The 19,851-nt window shown below is 37.9% G+C and overlaps 1 protein-coding gene and 1 non-coding gene across 11 annotated transcripts in view; both read right to left on the bottom strand.

Annotated features, from left to right (window-relative positions):
- Nucleotides 1–1,054: 1,054 nt before the first annotated feature.
- LOC122551441 (zinc finger protein Helios-like) overlaps nucleotides 1,055–19,851 on the bottom strand; it is a 229,577-nt gene continuing 210,780 nt past the window's right edge. For 9 of the 10 annotated variants that reach the window (XM_043693360.2, XM_043693353.2, XM_043693361.2 and 6 more), the window contains 2 exons: nucleotides 15,842–15,973; nucleotides 1,055–3,618 (listed from right to left, as the gene is read on the bottom strand). In XM_043693360.2, the coding sequence (XP_043549295.2) occupies nucleotides 2,888–3,618; nucleotides 15,842–15,973 (863 nt within the window). In that variant the 3' untranslated portion in view covers nucleotides 1,055–2,887. The remainder of the gene's footprint in view (nucleotides 3,619–15,841; nucleotides 15,974–19,851) is intronic. The other variant, XM_043693354.2, reaches the window with a different exon arrangement.
- LOC122552071 (U6 spliceosomal RNA) lies at nucleotides 10,794–10,899 on the bottom strand. Its single transcript, XR_006312290.2, has one exon. It is a non-coding gene; the product is annotated as a U6 spliceosomal RNA (small nuclear RNA).

The following is a 19,851-nucleotide window of genomic DNA, read 5'->3' as shown; positions in this document are numbered from 1 at the left end:
CAGACAGCCCAAAGACATCTCATCCTTTAGTAGCTGCTTCAAACTGGCAATCAAACTGTGATGTCAGAATCCTTGCAGTTTTTTTGTTAAAATTCAGACAAATATTTTTAGCGACATAACATTAGTCCTCAGGCCTTTAGTGATTTCTGTTGAACCTGTATGAACAGGTTTTGTTTTGATACCAGATGGTCTGTCAATCAAAGCAATCTAACAAAGAGTTTTATGTTAAGTTTGCACATGCAAGTTCAGCCTTTATTTTCATTTTTAAAGAGTGGGGATTTATTAATTGCACTTTAATAGACTTTATTTGTCAAAGGCATTTATGTCTAATAAGTTTGTAAACTATACATTATAGGTGACTAGCCAAAATGGAGTCTATTTGAACTCAATACTGGTCAAACGGCCCTCCGGAGTTTGGTTTTCTGTCCTGCATAAGTCACACCCTGTCCTCTTTCTCTTACCTGGAAAAATTAGATGTTGAAGATAGGGGGTTGGGACTTCCACAGCATAGACTGGCAGTAGCTTTCAATGGTTCAATGACTCTTCCTGATTTCATGCAAACTCCAACCCTTAATATTTGACTTATCATTATATGCAATAGAAAATATAGGCAAAGGTAGGATATTCAGCTCCAGAAATCTGTCTGTTATTTAATTTGATTATGTTTGATCAGTATCTTAATTCTATCTATCCACTTTGAAATCATAACCGTTATAACGCTTACCTAAGTCTAACCAGTTCCATTTTCAAATTTTCTATTAACCAAGTCTCAATAGCTTTTTCTTTAGATGAGAAAGTTTCTGATTTCTCATATTCTTATATTGAACAATCAAAAGTAATTAAAAGAAAATTCCATTAAATGCAAAATAAATTCAGCTTTGCAAAGGGAAATGACACCTGTGATTTTTAGAGCTTAGATAAGATTTTATTTTGTGGATAATGAATGAGAAAATTGTAAGATTCATATGTGTCTATAAAGTCTCACCAAGTTGAATCCTCCATGTGAAGTTTTGTAATGGTAATGAGTGAAACAACCAGACACACGCAGAATTCATTCCTGAGGTTCCCTAAATTTATTTCAGTATTTGTGCACTCAGACAGTACAAACCTTACAGTAGTTTTCCCTAAAAAAATATTAACAAAGATTCTGCAACTTTGTATTTTTTGACAAGCCATGTTATTTAGGTCACAGTAACAGGGATTTTCAATACAGTCTTAAGAATCAGTTAATGTATTTCAAAAACATTTTACATAAACTATTTCCTAAATTGAGAAAATACATTATACAGTCCGAAAAAAAAGGAAGTATTGCACTTGAAAACTGCATTCACCTGTTTAGCATAACCGGTTCAAGTTTGGAAAGTCTGTTGTAGACTCTGATGATGCTTATACTACTGAGTGACAAGGACTTGAGAGGAAAAGACACTAGGCTACAAATAGCTGCTGCCAACGCCCGACATTGAAATAAAGTAATTTTATTTTTAATTTGTAATCAAAGCATTTTAAAAGATTTAAAACATACTATAGTTGTTGATGCTGAAACCTTCTAAGTAATTGCATAAAAAAGTTTAAAGTTTCAATCATCTTACAAAGGTATGTTATAAGGAAAATGTACATCCAGAGTTTTATGCAAAAAAAACACATGTTGCCACCATTAAACAAACCAAGGAAGAGGTTCCAGTTACCCGATTCCAGTAGCAAATGCACTACAAAGCTAATGTACCTTTTATTTTTCAAGCATTTTCATGTATAAAACTACACTTTAGTACAAAAATATGTAAACAGCTTATACCTAATGCTTTAGCAACAAAAAAGCCCAAGGATTTAGAACAGGGTCATTTGTTCCAGATTAGAAAATGCTACATGAAACAGGAAGTGAGTCTGGTTAAGAACTGACAGCGCTTCACAATCAGTTGAATGATCACAGTTTCAGAGTTTTAATACATCCTTCCCTTGTTGCTATATGTTCAGAAATTAACAATAGTCTCCAGTACTTTATGAAAATTTCCAGTAAGTGCATAGTTTGGGTCCTAATTTTGATGCCCCCTTCAACAAGCAATCTAAGTGTGAGAGGTAATCTTTATTCACAGAGCAAGTGCCACAAAATAAGTTATCAGGCTTGTCATCTGAGTGGAACTGTATCATTCATCTTCGACTTATAAGAAAATGCAGTTAAGGACAAAAAAGATTAAGACTCTGATAATCAAAAAGGGAACACCATCAGTGGATTAATACTGAGTCTGTGATTAAATGTATTCACCCATTAACCAACTTGTGATGGCCTGCCGAATGATTCATATTTTTTCCCCAACTTTATATAAATTCAAAAACTTAAATATAGGACTTCCCTTTTCAATTATTTTGATCAACATTGAAAAGTATAAATTAACCAACAAGTGCTTGCTTTTAATCTAGTGAACCTTCACTTGGTTAATTTGAAATATGTGAAACAGGCAAAGATACTAAAAGACCACTGCATAAAAGAGTATTAATCTTTTATTCCTATTGTATTTGAAGTTAAGGAAGTTTAAGACATGTTGAACCTACATCATTCTTCTTCTTCACTATAATTCTACATATGAGTCGTTTATAGGTTGTCACAGCTGCACCTACGCAAGGACCGAATTGAATGATATAAAATTCTTCAGATGACATGACTGACAGCTCATTTTCATAAACTAAGGGCTAATTTTAATTCCCACAAAGTCATATATGAGTGAAAAAATCACATTACTGCAAATGAGTGAAATATACTCACTACAGTATATTCTTGGTCCATGGATCGTAAAAACAAGGCAAATCTTGTCACCAGGCCACATCTGCCTTTCAGTTATTGTAATGTGGGTGCCAAAATATAGTTTTTCATCATTGTCCAAGAACTCATAGCCTAATGGAATGTGTGTTCTCCTCGAACAATGTGCGATGAGAATTCATAACGATCCTGGCTTCTGTAGCCGCAGATGTTACACTCAAAGGGGTCTCTGAAACCATGGCAGCCCATGTGAATGGTGTACATGACATGGTCTAGAAACAGCACGCGACAGTGCTCACAAGTGAAAGCTCTAATCTGCTCGCCCTCGCCACTGTAGACCCTGTATATCTCTTTAGAGGTATGAGATAAAACCTTTGCTGGTTCATTAGCCTTTGAATCATCCTTTGCGTAGGCAGGGCTTTGCTTGTTCCGAGGAGTAAAGGCTGGAATTGCAGGATATTGTTGACCACTTCGATCATCATGACTACTTTCGGTGTCAGTAGAATCTAAACAGCTGTTACTAGGAGATATTCCTCTTTCTGCTGTCTGATGTTTTGCTCTTATTAGAGAAATGGGGCCATCCATTGTATTCTCGTGGCTTTCTGTTATTTCTCGACTGCTTGGCCTTTCAAGCCTGCTTGGATGGTATACCTGAGAATAGGCAGCATTCATAACAGGAACTGCTTCTGCCATTGTGCTGGGTTGATGCTGCATCAGAGGTCTGAGGGATTCAGCCCCAAGATATGTAATTGCATTGTTGATGGCTTGATCCATCATGTGCGAATGCATGAACTCTGCCTCTTTCTCATAGTTCAAACTCATGTTATAATTCATGTCTGGATAATTCAAATGCATAAATTTTTCACCTAGAAAACAAAACATTGAAAGTAAGAGAGCTAATTCTTACATTTAGCACACTCAACCATCACATACTTTGTTTTTCACATATTGTATCTAACAATTTTAATATATTTAGTACTGGAACTTTCATTGTTGGACTTTGATGCTAAAATTAAATATCACAAATAACACAGTAACATCTCAAAAGTGACTTGGTCAGATCATTTGGATGTCAATGGAGTTAATATACACATTAGCTATGATCAGATGGTCATACAGGCTTGATGGTGGCATTAGAGTCCAGCTTTGATGTTCTTCACAGGAACAGTTTCGGTTCTGACCATCTGTCACCATCGCAATCCTTCATGATGCATGATTTTAAATACATATATTTTCTAATCAACCTGTTCAGAGATGGGACTTCAACCTGGGCCCCCTGGCTTAGAGAAAAATGTCCACCCTGTTCTTCCTCATGAGAATCTTTTAGGTTTTTTTATTCATCAAATTGCTCAGATGTATTACCCTCTACTGCAGGTTAATTGATTCTGGCCGTCTGGCCCAGAGGTAGGGACACTACCACTGCACTTGTTACAATTGTTATTATAGTAAGTAATTAAGATTAGGAAGTGATGGTTCTTAACACATGACTAGCTAGATAAATCGGGAATACTGGCACTTTATATGAGAACTGCAAGACAAGTATGGTCCATAATCTCTGCACAAAGAATGGACTGCATTTTGCACAATAAAAAAAACCAAAGAAATGCAGATGCTGGAAATCAGAAAAAAAACAGAAATTGTTGGAGAAGGTCTGGTAGCATCTGTGAAAAGAAAGCAGTGCTGACGTTTTAGATCCCGTGACCTTTCTTCAGAACTAAATTGATTGAAGCTTACCTTGTTGGCTAAGTGCAAGTTGTGCTGAGTTTCTTAGCAATTTTTCACTACAAGACCAAGCAAGGTTTTTTTTAATCAAACTTACCAAACTTCACCAAGTTACCAACACCATTTCCATGGCAAATTTCCTTGATTTCTTTCCCCATTTTATCCTTCACCATTCCTGGAATAATTTACCAGATATGACAAAAGACCAGAACTTCTTGCATCCCTGCCATCTTTGAAAGGTCGTTGTGTATCCAATGGAGCACTGGCCTTCCAAAGCTGCCCTGCTTGTTAACAGAGTCGGGACATTGTGGAGAAGAATTGTGGCACCATGATTTTTGAACATGACTTGGAGGTCCTGGTGGATGGGTAGTGCAAAGGAGAGGTGTCATTTTTTCAGAGGACTGATCGAGGGGGTTCATACCATCAGATCCTGCCAGTTTGATCTGAGGTCATCACCTACATCAACGCCGTTTCCAGGATCCAAAGAATAGCCCGCAAAGTCACAAGGAAGTGAACATTTTGCTTCACTCCACAGGCTAAATGAAGCCAGGTGACAGTGCCTAACATTTGGCTTTTCATCCCTTAAGAGGATAGAATCCTTTCCCTTACAGGAGAAGACCGGGGCTGGTCCTACAGGGATGTAGAGACTTCCATGTCTAGCCCCACAAGCAAGCACTATTCTGCATGCTGCTGCCATTCTTCCATGAATCATACTGTCAGTCTCATTCATTGCACCTCACTCCTAACCACTGGTCATGATGCTGTTTCCCTAATATCTTGCAGGTTCTGTTAGCCTCCCCTGATTTCTTCACAGAAACACCTGACTTTCTTGGAAGCAACCTTTCGATTTCTGAGGATGACAGTGCCAAGCAGCAGCAAGGCAGTCTTCTGCATGCCCCACCAACTCAGCTGCAAACAACTCAAAGGGAATGTTAAACACAGACAGTGTGGGAACACAAGCTGGTTAGAACCTCACTGTGACAGGTTCACAGCTAGCCAAGGAAAGAATGCCTTAGGCCGCTGACAATTAGTGGACTGCCGGAGACGAGACCCCTGCTTGGCCCAAAGCAGAGGCTGAGCCAGTGAACTCAGCAATCAGGGACTTCATCCATATGTACAGGGAGGAACTGGTGCTGCAGACAGGTATGTGGGACACAATGGCTCTCATTGCCCAGAAGCTGTTACAGTGCAGTGAATCATGCAACCATCTGTCTACCTCCATGAACAGGTTAATGGCTACTATGGATAGCCAGGCCCAGCACCGTCAGATGTTGCTGGAGAGGTTCACATACCCACATTCCACTGTGCCATCTACTGGGCCTGTGGACTAAAGGCACAGTGATAGGTGAGTGCAGGATCTCCCAGTCCAGATGCCCCTCATCACAAGGAGACAGGGTTGTACCAGAGGTATACATTTAGAGGAGTAAACACAGCCAAGTCTCTTGGCAGTTTCCAGTCAGGACACTCCAGAGGTGGCCAGGTCCTCCATCTTCACCCTGCTTGTCCCTCTCTTACACTTGGAATGTCAGGCCAAGGAGGATCAACTTGTCTCTGGCAAGAATGTTTGGCCTGTCCAGACACTGGGGGAATCACCCCATCAACTTTCAAGGGCCTGACCTACATTGTCAAGGTTGCTTCCTCCCTCCCAGTTGCTGAACAGGGAGTGCACTAAGATGTAATGGGAGGGAAAGGAAGGAGAAACTTTGGTGTCACAGGTGACAATGGCATGTGTATCTCTGTCAGCTTTTCTATAAATGTTTGTGCTTTAACCATACATGTGTTTGTGAGTCTCTCTGTATTGGCCCAAATGCATTGTTACACCATCTGGCATCACTTCATGTCTGCAGACAAGACTCAGTGGATGGAAGTTTGCACCAAGAGCTTACTACACTGTTTCGAAGCCAAGGAATAATGTATTACATCTTTGGCTCTCCTTTTACAACATCCCTACTCTTCAGCTACACTGTCAAAGAATTGTCCCGCATTGGTTGGGCCAGAGAAATTCATTACACAATGCTGTAGGACGACTAGGGAGTAAGTACCCTCCATTCCTGTGTTCAATACAGTTCATGGGTCTGTGACCAATGCTCTTTCCCTTTAAAAGCTTACTGCAGCCCCCTCCCTCATAAGTTGAGTCACTTACCCTATCTACTTGAGTGTCACAGTCATTTCCTTCCCCACTGTATACTTTCGATTTGCATCATGATGGCAGGCAACTGAAAATGCTCCTCTGTTACCAGCCTTAGCCTCAATACGCTAGTGAACCCTTAAATATCTACAAGTTATTTCTAGTAGCATATCTGAAGGTTCATACTTCCCCAAGTCCCCACTCAATCTCTCTACATGCACCTATAGCTGCCTACCTTTCTCACCCAGTCCTTGACAGATGGGATTATGATGCAGTGAAGAAGACTATATTGGCTGCATACAAGTTAGTGCCTGAGACATGTAGGTAAATATTCCAGAATTTAAAAAAGCAGTTTGGGAAAATCTATGTTGCATTTGAAAGGATTCTGCAAAGTAATTTTGATAGGTGGATTATTAGAAGGTCAAAACAAGTATGAATTTCTCAGAGTAGTTATTCTCTTAGAGGAATTTAAAAACTCACTACCTTCCATCGTAAAGTTAAAGTTGACATAGTTCTACCAGTTCATACAACTGCTCTCTCATTAGAAGGAAATGACTGGGATGATGGTTTAACTTAAGGGTTACCATGCCTCAGACAATAGAAGAGGTTCAGAGGTGAAGTCCTTCATAGTAACCTCAGCCGATGCAGGAACTAATGTTGTTGGCATCATTTTGATTCACCAACCAATAATCTAGCCAACTGAGCTAGTAAAAATTCATGTTGAGGATCAAAGAGTTGTGACTGCTTGACTGGCAGCAGTAATGTCTGACAATTATGAATTAGTCCATAAAACTAATCCTTTGTTCTGTAATGAAACTATGGCTTTAAGAGGTATATTTTGACCTGGTATTTTCTGAAGAAGGTTTTAAGACAGAGGTAGTGAGTTGTCTACTGAAAGCACATAACATAAACAGCTTGTGAAGCCTTGGGGGTATTTTTAAGTAGGAAGAATAGAAGCAGCCTGAATGGCTGCAAGCTCCCACAAAACCAGGATATGTAGTTTTAGTTTTTCTGTAGCAGCTGCTGTGGTCTTGAAGATGGACGTAGAAACAGTTTTTCCTCTCAGTTACAGGTAAAAGCTGTTGGTTCTCTTCCTGATGCAAAAATTACATATGAGACAATCTGTGTTTATAGGATATTACTATGTTGAAACAGTTACTTTTTAGAATTAAATTATCGATTATTCAGTTAAGTTTTCCAATAGAGTTATTTCATTTTCCCCTTCTTTTGTTGTATTTTAACTATAATGTATAAATAAAGTTTGTTTTGCTTAATATCTGGTAGTTTGACCAATTGAATTGTATCTGGAATGTAACATCTTATACTTACCTTTAAAATAAGAAAAAGTTAGAGATTGGACTACCTTCTGAATATATTTTGAGGGGATTTGTTCTGATCCTTTACTGGTCCTAATAGTTCCTTTGGAAAGGATAGAAAATGGGAGCGAAAAAAAGGTAAGCTGCCAAGATAAGGAATTGAAAGCTAGAAATGTCCAAGGTCTTCTTCTTAGATCAGGAAAGGAAAGTACTGAGGATGGAGGTGAGAATTGGAATGAGATGGCAAACCAAGTAAATACATCCTTTGGTTCCACCTTCACAAATGAGGACACAAATAATGTCCAAAAGAAAGAGGTCACGGTTTCAAGGTGAGAGGTGGAAGGTTTAAGGGGGATACACGCGGCAAGTACTTCACACAGAGGGTGGTGGGCGTCTGGAATGCGTTGCCAGCAGAGGTGGTAGAGGCAGGCACGGTAGATTCATTTAAGATGCATCTGGACAGATGCATGAGTAGGTGGGGAGCAGAGGGATACAAATGCTTAGGAATTGGGTGACAGGTTTAGACAGTAGATTTGGATCGGCTCAGGCTTGAAGGGCCGAAGGGCCTGTTCCAGGGCTGTAAATTTTCTTTGTTCTTAAAAAATATTGGAGAACACAGGATTTAGTGAGAGGGAGGAACTGAAGGAAATCAGGTTTAGTAGAGAAATGATGTTGGCCAAATTCATAGGATTAAAAACTGAAAAATCCCCAGGGCCCAATAATCTATATCGCAGATTAATTAAATAAGTGGATTTACAAATAGTGGATGCATTGCCGGTCATCTTTCAAGATTCTACAGATTCTAGAACAGCTTGTATGGACTTGAGGTAGCAAATGTAACCCCAGGATTTCTTTAAAAAAGCAGACCAAGAGAAAACAGGGAATTTTGACTGGTTAGCCTGACATTAGTAGTACGGAAAATGCTGGAATTCGTTATAAAATACTTAATAGCAGAACATTTGGAAAACAGTGACAGGATCAGTTAGAATTAGCATAGATTTATGAAAGGGGAAATCATTTTAAAATATACTGGAATTTTTTGAGTATATAACTAATAGAGTTGATTAGGGGGTGCCACTGGATGTGGTTTACTTGACTTAGAGGACTTTCGATAAGGAATCACATAAGAAATTAGCATGTAAAATTAAAGCATGCCAGTTTGGGACAGAGTACTGATGTGGCTAGAGAACTGGTTGGTAGATCAGAAACAAAAAGTAAGATTACACAGATCTTTTTCCTAGTTCCAGCCAGTGACTAGTGGACAACCACAGGGATCAGTGCTTAGAACCCAGCTACTCACACTATATATTAAAGATTTAGATGAGGGCAATAAATATGATATCTCCAAGTTGCAAAAGATACAAAGTTGTTTGGAAGGTTAGATTAGATTTTTTAGATTAGATTACATTACAGTGTGGAAACAGGCCCTTCGGCCCAACAAGTCCACACCGACCCGCCGAAGCGAAACCCACCCATACCCCTACATTTACCCCTTACCTAACACTACGGGCAATTTAGTATGGCCAATTCACCTGACCCTGCACATCTTTGGATTGTGGGAGGAAACCGGAGCACCCGGAGGAAACCCACGCAGACACGGGGAGAACGTGCAAACTCCACACAGTCAGTCGCCTGAGGCGGGAATTGAACCCGGGTCTCTGGTGCTGTGAGGCAGCAGTGCTAACCACTGTGCCACCGTGCCGCCCATAAAATATACTGCAATGAAGATGCAACAGAGGTAAACCACGTATTAGCACAAACATTGTATCAAGTGAACTACTCTTACTGTTAAGCAGGCACATTACTGTTGGGTCAGCACGGTGGCTCAGTGGCTAGCACTGCTGCCTCACAGCACCAGGGTCCCAGGTTTGATGCCAGCCTTGGGCAACTGTCTGTGTGGAGTTTGCACATTCTCCCCGTGTCTGCGTGGGTTTCCTCTGGATGCTCTGGTTTCCTCCCACAGTCCAAAGATGTGCAAGTCAGGTGAATTGGCCATGCTAAATTGCCCATAGGTTAACTGCATTAGTCAGAGGGAAATGGTCTGGGTATGTTACTCTTTGGAGGGCCGGTGTGGACTTGTTGGGCCGAAGGGCCTGTTTCCACACTGTAGGGAATCTAATCTAATCTAAATATGAAAGGGCTCAAAATTAAACTGAACATGAAACACAGCAAAAAATGCAGTGTTTTTGGGACGTTAGTGGAATTATGGTTAATGCAACCTGGACATCCTTGTACCCTGCTAATAAGATCTAACTTCTTTAATCAAAACATTTTATTTGTATTCATGGCATAATGGGATAGAAGTTTAAAGAAAAAAAGTTGACTGTCTTAAAGGTAGTATGCCCAATCATCTTCTCACAAGCTAAAACCCTACAAAAGAATGCATGTCTAAGGGTCAATGAGATGAGATCAGTGATAAATTTAATATATGTTTAAAAATACAGAATGACAAAGTCATAGCCCAAAGTAAATCTCCCATTAGCAAGAGACTTGAATTAAGTTGACTTGACTTGATGGTGAAGTGATGTGAAATCGCCATAGTCCTGAAGAATCATAGGGAAGAATCATAAGGTTGATCTCCGATTAGAGAGAAGTGACTAGTGTGGTTTCACCTGAGGGTCATGACGCCTCACATGAGGGCAGAGGTTAAGAAGAAGAGTTCTCTATGAAGGCTCAGCTATGTGTATGGGATAAAGATAAAGCATTTTCATCTTGCACTTCTTGGATTGGCAAATAGATTTAGCCAGTCTACAATTTCTTTCCTTTTTAGTGTTGTATTCAGAATTGTCATTACACACCTCCGGAGCAGGTGGAATTCGAACCCGGGTCTCTCGGTCCAGGGTAGGGATACAAACACTGCACCACACAAGCCCTAAGAAATATGGAAAGCTTCACGAATTTGCATCTCAACCTAGCTCAGAAGCCATGCTAATCTTCTCTGTACATTCCAATTTTAATAAATGTGCTGCCAAAGTGAGCCAATCTACGATACATAGTAAAAGGAAACAAGTGATAGTGGACAAATTAATAGACAAATGGATAGAAACTACACTAGAAGCAATGAGCTAAATTCCACACTGATAATGGGGTGCGATTTGTCAATGATTTTAAATGCATGTGTGAAAACATGAACACTGTAGAAATGATATTGACTGCAGAAAATCCTTTCAATAATGGAGTTTGTGAAATAAATCACACAGTAATAGACGAGATGCTTCAGTAAAGCTTAATAAATCAACAAGTCCATGGGCAGTCAGTCCATGAAAATAACTCACTGCAAATGGTTAGGGGTTTCATTCCATATCAATTGGTTTTTTGGAGAATTCCAAAAATTTTATCAGTAATGAGTGATCATTCTCCAGTTTGGGAAGGGACTACAAGTAGCTCCACTTCTTTTTAGCATGAAGGGAAAAGGGCATTAAGACTGAGGTTTCAGGGAAAATTCAGGAGTTTTAATGGCATCATTTGCCATCAAAAATGAGTTCTAATCTGGGGTCATATTAAATTAAAGGAAGGAGTGGAAGGTCTCCGTAAGGTTTTACATGGTGATAAAGAAATTGTAACTTTCCAATATGGCAATCAGACAGTTAGGGTGAATTTCTTAAGGTACACTGAAACATCTCGTACATTTACAGAATTAGAACAAGTCACAGATGTGTTACTGTGCACTTCTAATATACATTTCTTCAACAAGTATAAGCAGTAGATTATGGGAGATGAAAGGCTAACCGAGTATGGATAAAGTGATGGTAATGTACATAATAGGCTATTTATCCATATGAACAACTACCAAAGGTTCATATATATGCGACAGAAAGGCCCAGTGAATGGAGGGATGCCGCCATAATCAAGACAGGATGGAAAGCCACCAACATATAGAAACATTGTCTAAATGTGCAGGATTAGGGACAGGAGGTAAGATCCTTGGATCAGCAAAATGAGGCAAAGATGTGGAAGACCTGAAAATGAATTTAGAAGTGAACACAATTCTAGGAAAAGTCTGTGGACTTGTGAAAGGTATTTTGACCATGGGAGGGGATGGTTTTGTCATAACGGTCTTCAATGCGATAGGAAGTCAAATACAGGTCGTAGTCTGATAAGGACAATGGAACAGAATTGGAATACCATGAGAAGTAGAAGTCCTTATGATTGAAAATGTTTAGTAGCTACTAATAAAATAAAAGTTGATAAAGGATGCCAAAAAAAATGAAAAGCTAGAAAAAAATTGGTGTACGCGCTAAGGTGCTAGATAGCAGACATGCCTGTATTATCACCCAGGAAAAGTGCTTCCTGATGGTACATAAAAGGTTAAACCTAGGTTACTGGCTTAGGTTCTGAAGAGAGATCTACTGATCAAAATTTTGAGTTGATTGCCCTACAGCAGGAAAAGTAACCCTCAAGATTTTTTTAGTTCTCTTAGCAACATATTTCTGGGAAGGTAAATTGGTTGATATAAAAACTCCAATTTTCAAAAGGAGGAATTTCAACGGAAAGTTTTATTGAAGTCATGTAAGGAAACCCTGATGATATAGAGTGGAAATTATGGAAAATAAACAACTATGATTATGGATTGAATGATGCATCAAGTGTTGCTGTATCCAATTTGGTCCGCTCTGCTGTAAGCAGATTGTACTCTGTTAAAAGTAGACCCAGTCATGTTTCATTAACGTCATAAGAACAAACTAATGGGTAACTTGTCGATACATGTTAATACTTTTCTGAGGAAATGTTCTACAGAAGTTGAGCAATATGGGGTAGTTAAATTGAAAAAAGCTGAATTGGTTAAGTACTTCATCTGGATACGATGCCACTTGTGGAATGCACCGTGATAAAATATGCTATTTTTGAGAATGTTCTGAGGTAAAATAAAACAGCGAAGAAATTAAATTCAGAAAAATATGTACCCAAGTTTCCAGCCTTGGATGATCCAGAAGATACAATGCTAGTCATCTTAGTTACATGCCAATCATCTTGATGGATATTCCAATATGACAGGGTTTATCATATTTTTGGTTGGAAATAGTAACAAATATTGTGCTAATGATTAGCCTGGAAAACTAAGAAAATAAAAAGAGGTAATTAAAAGCACCTTAGCTGCTAAATACTGAGACTATTGGATCTAAGATATGGGGCATACTTATCTAACATTCTGAAAGAAATCCTGTGTAATCTGGGGAAAAACAAATTGCTCATGAAACATCTTGTGGATAACAGTTCTTTGTGAACAATGTTCATTTGACAAACCATGCTGCAGAGAAAAGGTTGAGAATTGAACTGACTACTGTGAAATGTGGGAAAGAAAGATCTCTAAAATAAAATGTATCAATGCATGTCACCAATCGATACTGTTTTATGAAGAAAAATGTGTGCCTGAAGAAATTATTAGACGTTATAGAAGAGATACATCTTGTATGATAAGAACATGGGAAAATGAACATTGTTTGGATTGCTGTGAAATTACACATATTGTATATTTTTCTTTAAAGATGGGAGAATATTAAATATGGAAAAGCGAATATATTATAATGCAAGACATGGAACATGGAAATGAATCATTTTGATCTTCATTACTTCTTTTGTTCGTATATTGAAAAAATATATTATTTAAATACAAGACAGGGCCTGTTAATGAAGGTTAGAAGGAAAACAGGTGATGGCTGTTAATTGATATATAGATATATAAAGGGTGTACAGGGTCTTGTGGTGCTATGGTAGTGGTAGTGTCTCCTCATCTGGACCAGAGGTCCAGGTTCAAGTCCCACTTACCCCAGAGATGTGCCATAATAGGTTAGTCTTTTCTTTTCAGAAAGGGGATACAGCTACAATTGGATGTGTGAGAGCTGCTAGTCTGGTGAGTCAATAAACTGCACAAAAAAAGTCTAAGTCTCTTAGTTTTCATTGCAATATCCTGGTTAAAATCAAGTAACACCACAGCATCTATAAAATTTCTCCTGCTATACTTTCTTCTTGAGATTTGCTTATGCTCATCTAATCCTTAAAAAAGTTATTTCCTTTTATCTTTTTCTGCCTACAGTTTGAAACCCTCCAAGGTTACGGAAATCTGTGGTTAACTAGCAGATTAAGAATACCCGAGCATAAATTTGACTTACTGCATAATCACTCCACTGGTAAATTTGATAGCTATGTATGCATCTTTTAAAGTGCAATCTTGAACACCCTTGCAAATTCACAAAGCCTTGGTATGGTTTGGCATAATGATCTTCAAATCACAGTAACATCATATAGTCTTCCACAAATCTTGTCAATGTCAATGTCTTACTAATTTCCTCTCAAATCACTCCAGTTAATTTTCAAGTATGTTCCTAAAGAGGTCTGTTCTCTCTCCTATAATATAAACAGAAAGTGCTGGAAGTACTCAGCAGGTCTGGCAGTATTGGCACAGAGTGAAACAGTCAACGTTTCAAGTTGAATATAATATCTTCAGAACTAAATTCATGAATAACAGCCAAAGTTTTCCAAAACAGAGGGGTTCCGGAATAGTTCTAAATTGATCCTCAGGCCACATCATCACAATTCCTTCAAGCTGGAGGTACTAATCAGACAGCCTGATGCTCATAATCTGATCAATTAATCAACAGGTAAATACGTGGTGGTGGTTGGAAGAGTACAAGCTTAAGTTAACATGTTTATGCAGAGCAAGGTAACATATACCAAATACACCAGTAGCAATCAATCCATGGTGTTGCTTAAGAGATCAATATTAGATAGGAAACTGGGAGAATCCTTTTCATTTTGAATAGCTCCATAGAATTTTTCCGCAGTTTAATTTCGCACCTGAAGATCAGCTCATTCAACAATACAACACTTCCTCAAAATTGCCCTTAAATACCAGCCTAAATAATGCAGTCTAGTCTTGGAATGTGGCTGAACTTACTAACTCAGCAACATGATTTTTGATGAACAAGATAAAGCTTAATTGTCATTTAAATGACAAATGTTGCTCATGTAAGTTCCAGTTTGCTAATTGGTTTTTGTTTGCTTCTTTTATAAGATTGCGTTGCACCTGCAACAGAGTGTGGTTTGTGTGAGATGGCCACAAGTTAGATGCATGACACTTGAGACTGTGTGTGCATGTGAATGTGTGTTGGATCAGGTATGCATTCATTATATATTAAAAGTTAAATTTTGATGAAAAATTATTATTTTAGAAGCTACATGAAACCAGTCAATCTTTACTTGTTTTTTCTGACGTCTTGTCTTCAGCAGTATTGGGGAATTTAAAAACATAATCAAGCTGCCAAAGCTTCCTTCAGATAGTTTATAAACAACCTGTTCAGAGATGGTGTGAACTCTTATAAGATGGGACTTGAACTGTGTTTCTTGGCTCAGATGTAGGGAGACTACCATTGCACAACAAAAGCCCCTCTGAAATGTCCTTATAGATATTTTCTACTCAACCTGTTCAGAGATTATACTACACATCCCTGGAGCAGAAGGAACTTGAACCTGGGCTCCCTAGCTCAGAGGGAGGGACACTACCACTGCACCACAAGAGCCCCTCCAAAGTATTGAGGCTTTAACTGACCTCAAGAGGTGATCATTTAAACTATATCCTCACTGGTCGTAAATTAACATCTAGGAATGATTTTGAGGATGGAAACCAAGTGCAGCTCCATTCTAGCAGTGGACAATGACAGTCATGTTTCAAATCCCAAAAAAATTATCAGTATGACCATGACAATTCAACCAGTTACTTTAATGCAGTGATACAGAACACCAATTAAGAAAATTAATTGCTAATATTTATTTAAATACTTACATTTGGAAAACAATCGCAGATCACATAGCAGCTTGTGATAAGGTTTATCCTTTATTCTCTCTTTGTATGGTCAGTTTAAATGGGCAGTTGATTATTATTTTGCTATTACATTATTGCTAGTAAAGAAAGACAGTAAATCTCACCAACAAATTTTTGCGGTGTGGAGCTTTTACGCTTTCCTACGTTGCTTGATAGCCTCTCTATGACTGCAGGTCTCTCAAATGACATCAGAGGAATGTGATCTGCTACTGGATCCTGCTCCTTGTAGTCCTCTGCTGCAGAGAACAATGAACATTCAAAATGTGAAAACACCATTCCACAAAAGTTTCTATTTTTAAGTATCTCTTTTAAAATAATATAACGCTATTAAAATTGACATTTACTGTGCTGAATATTTCAGAAATCAGGGATTCGTTTATCAGAGGATAAAAGATTTCATCTCTAGTATATGGGCCATATTTAAACTAAATAGAATGTCTCAACTTTCAGAAGAATTCAAAACATTAAGTTTCAACAATATTATGTTTCAATAACTAATGCATATTCTTTGAAACATTGCAATGAGGACAAATGGTGCTTTCTGCTTGACTACATTGAGGCTTGACAAAACTTTTATGTTTAAACTAAGATTTGGCAAGTTAGGGTAATGCTAAATAATTAATTGTGCTCTCTCACCACATGAAATAAAAATATATTATTACTGGAAAAATAAATTAAAGTTAACTTGTTGGCTGAAATTTAATTTTCTGTTAAGCACACCCATAATTTTTGTAGTTTTAAATGGTACGATAGTCTATTTTATAATTGATAAAATATATTGTTGCTGTGTTAGAAACAGCCAAAATCTTTATGTTTTAAGTCAACTTCCTTTATTATATTTATCAGATGAATGCATATCTTATTACTTGATTCAAAGAAAAAAAAATCCACATTCTATATCTATGCTAATAAAGGACACTGTTGATCCCAACTAATTTGAATCAACTAAAGTCTATGAAAAAAAATCAGCAAACAATAAATTGGCACAATGCCTCTTGCTTGTGTTTAGCAACTGAGTTTTATAATTAATATTATTTGGTGAAATTTAAACATTTTGATAAGGATTAGAAAATAAAGAAATTAATTGTGCAAAGAGACAAAATTAAAGTTTACAAAATAATTCTTAATAAGTAGTGAGTCTAGGAGCAACAGTATTTTAGAAATGCAATGCTGCATTGCTAACTACAGAGGAACCTTGATTATCTGAAGGACATGGGCAGGGAGAATTTTGTTCGGTTAATTGAATGCTGGATAATTGAATGCCAGATAACATAATTTAGCCAAGCATCGGGACCTTGCAATCTTGCCGGATACTCCGAAATTTGGATAATCGAATGCCGGATAACCGAGGTTCCTCTGTATTTTGCCTCCATGCAGTTTGGCTGAGAAATGATAGCACTAATTTGTCGCAACCTATCCAATCTCAAACAATCATGACCAGACACAGAACATTTCCTCTACATTTTTAATGGATTGTTTCATTAAATCCGTGAGTCTTTTGCTGACTGAAGTAATGAAGAACATTGCCAGCGAATAGCTCCACTATTAACAGGAATTTTTGAAATAGAAAAATCAAAGAATAGCAATTCCTTGCAGAATTAATCAGATAGAGGCCAAACAAAGGAGGGAGATTGTCATGCAGAGGATCAGTGGGCTAAATTTTGAGGGACTCTCTGAAGAGGTCAAAATTTTTAAATTCAAAAAGGCTATAGCTTCCAGGCCAACATTATGAAGGGCTAATGGTAATAGATGTAATCCTACAGCTTTGAAAGGCGCAGGTGAAGGGGAAACTCCAACAACAACAGAGCACTGCCGTCTTCCTTAGCCTGCAACTGGGAGGTCATCTCCATTTCTCGGCCATGCACATTCCTCAGTGGGTTTCTTGTACCAATTGGAAATTCCAGGCAATGTCCGCAGAGTTGGCTTATTAGGCCTGTTAAACAGCTTAATGAGTAACCTGAGAGTGAATAGCTCTAATCAACACCCTGAATAAAAATGACCCGGAGGAAAGACCATATTAGTAAATTGGTACACATAGTGATAGCAGGAAATTTCAGGCTTGCCTTTCACCAGTAGGCAAATGAACATTCTGCCCAGAATCTCCAGTTACAAACTGATGAAAAAAATGAACCTGCATCTATGATGTACTTCGATTTCCAAAAAGACATTTGCTAACGTGCTGCATCAAAGGTTATTGTACAAGATAAGAGTTCACGGTGTGAGGCAACATATCAGCATTGATTGGTTAGCTAATTGGAAGCAAGCATAGGAATAAGTTGATGTGTTTTGGATTGGCAAGCTGTATCTAGTGGAATTCCACATAAATCAGTGAACTCAACCCTCAACTATTTACAATCAGTATCAATGACTTAGATGAAGGGACTGAATGCAAGGTAGCTAAATTTGTCGATCACACCAAAAGAATTAAGAAAATAAGTTGTCAAAAGGATGCAGAAAGTCAGCAGAAAGATTCAGACAGATTAAGTAAGGAGTAAAAAATTGGCAGATGGAGTACAATGTTGGAAGATGTGAACTTCACTTTGGCAGAAAGAATAGAAAAGGAGTACATTATTTAAATGGAAAGAAATTGTAGAACACAGTGGTAGAGAGGGACTGAGTATCCTGGTACATGAATCACAAACAGTTAGTATTTAGATACAGTATGTAATTAGATAGGCAAATGGAATGTTGGCATATATAGGGAACGATATATAGAAGTCAAGAAATTGTATTAAAGAGGGCCCTGATAAGAACATATCTAGGGTACTTTATACAGTTTTGGCCTTATTATAAAAAGGATGTAATTGCATTAGCAGCGGTTCACTGAAGGGCACTCAACTGACTCCTGTGATGAGGACTTATCACATGAAGAAAGGTTGAACAGATTGGCCTATACCCAGTGGTGTTTAGAAGTACGAGAAGTGATTTTATTTGAATGTAAAAGATCCTGAAGAAACTTCATCCATGCTAAATATGTTATCCTACACCATGAACTCTTCTCTTGTCCAGAGCTCTTATCCTGTAACACATTATAGCTACAGGTTCATTACAGATACAGAAGAATATTTTCTCTTGGTTAGGACAGTAGGACTAGGGGTACAGTATAAAAATAAGAGTTCTACCTTATAAGGCAGACTTGAGGAGAATTACTTTTCCTCAAGAGGGGTGTTACTATGTGGAATTCTTTTCCACAGAAAAATAATGAAGGGTGCATCAGTGAATTCATTCAATACTAAGTTAGACTGATTTTCAATACACAAGTAAGTCATGGGTAATGGGGATGGGACAGGAAAGTGGAGTGAGACCACAACCGGATCAGCCATCATCATTTTGAATGTCAGAGCTGGCCAAATAGCTGACTCCTGCTCCTAAATCCAAAGTTCTTCAAAATCAGAAAGAATCATCTGGACAACTGTCCTTCTCCTGGCAACACAATGTCTTTCTCTTCCTTAACTATCAGATTCATGAGGGAAATTTGTTTGTCTCATCCTTTTTTTGGAGCAACCGAATGTGTCACCGGGAGAAAACCAAAAGGTATTAAAGGTGTTAAGAAAGAAAATTGAAAGAAAACCTTCATTCAGACTTTATATGGTGCTGAGTGAAATTATACACTAAATACCAAGTGGCAACATTTTTCTTGAGGTGAGGAGGAATGAGGGGAAGACTTAATTTGCAAATAATTTGCGAAAATTAAGAAGTTAGGTAGCTGGAATGTGCTGCAACCTTGCAGTCATTTGGAAGTGAATGGTGAACCAAAATATAATGCCAAGCTGGAGGATGTTTTTTAAAAATTGAAAAACTAATCCTAACTTATTTTTAAAAATTAATTTTAAGATGACCTTGTTGTTTCCATAATATAATCTAACAATTTTACATCAAATTACACAGGTTTCATAGCACAGAAACAGGTCACTCAGCTAATATTCCCTGTGAATCTGGAAGCTTCAAATTGCCAGCTTTTAAAAAATATTTAATCATGCTGTGGATTTATATTTTAATATATTTCAGATTTGCCATTTAGTATCTGTGACCCAATTAAAAAGAAATGTCTATTACTGTAAACTTTTGACATCTGGATAAAAAGACACACTCTGATCTTTTTCTCTGAATTAAT

Source organism: Chiloscyllium plagiosum, unplaced genomic scaffold, assembly GCF_037043375.1.
Source record: "Chiloscyllium plagiosum isolate Xiang-an unplaced genomic scaffold, Cpla_swu_hap1 HiC_scaffold_7, whole genome shotgun sequence".
NCBI classification, from domain to species: domain Eukaryota; kingdom Metazoa; phylum Chordata; class Chondrichthyes; order Orectolobiformes; family Hemiscylliidae; genus Chiloscyllium; species Chiloscyllium plagiosum.
Note: the sequence above shows the minus strand (reverse complement) of the source record. Positions and strands in the feature narration are given on the sequence as shown.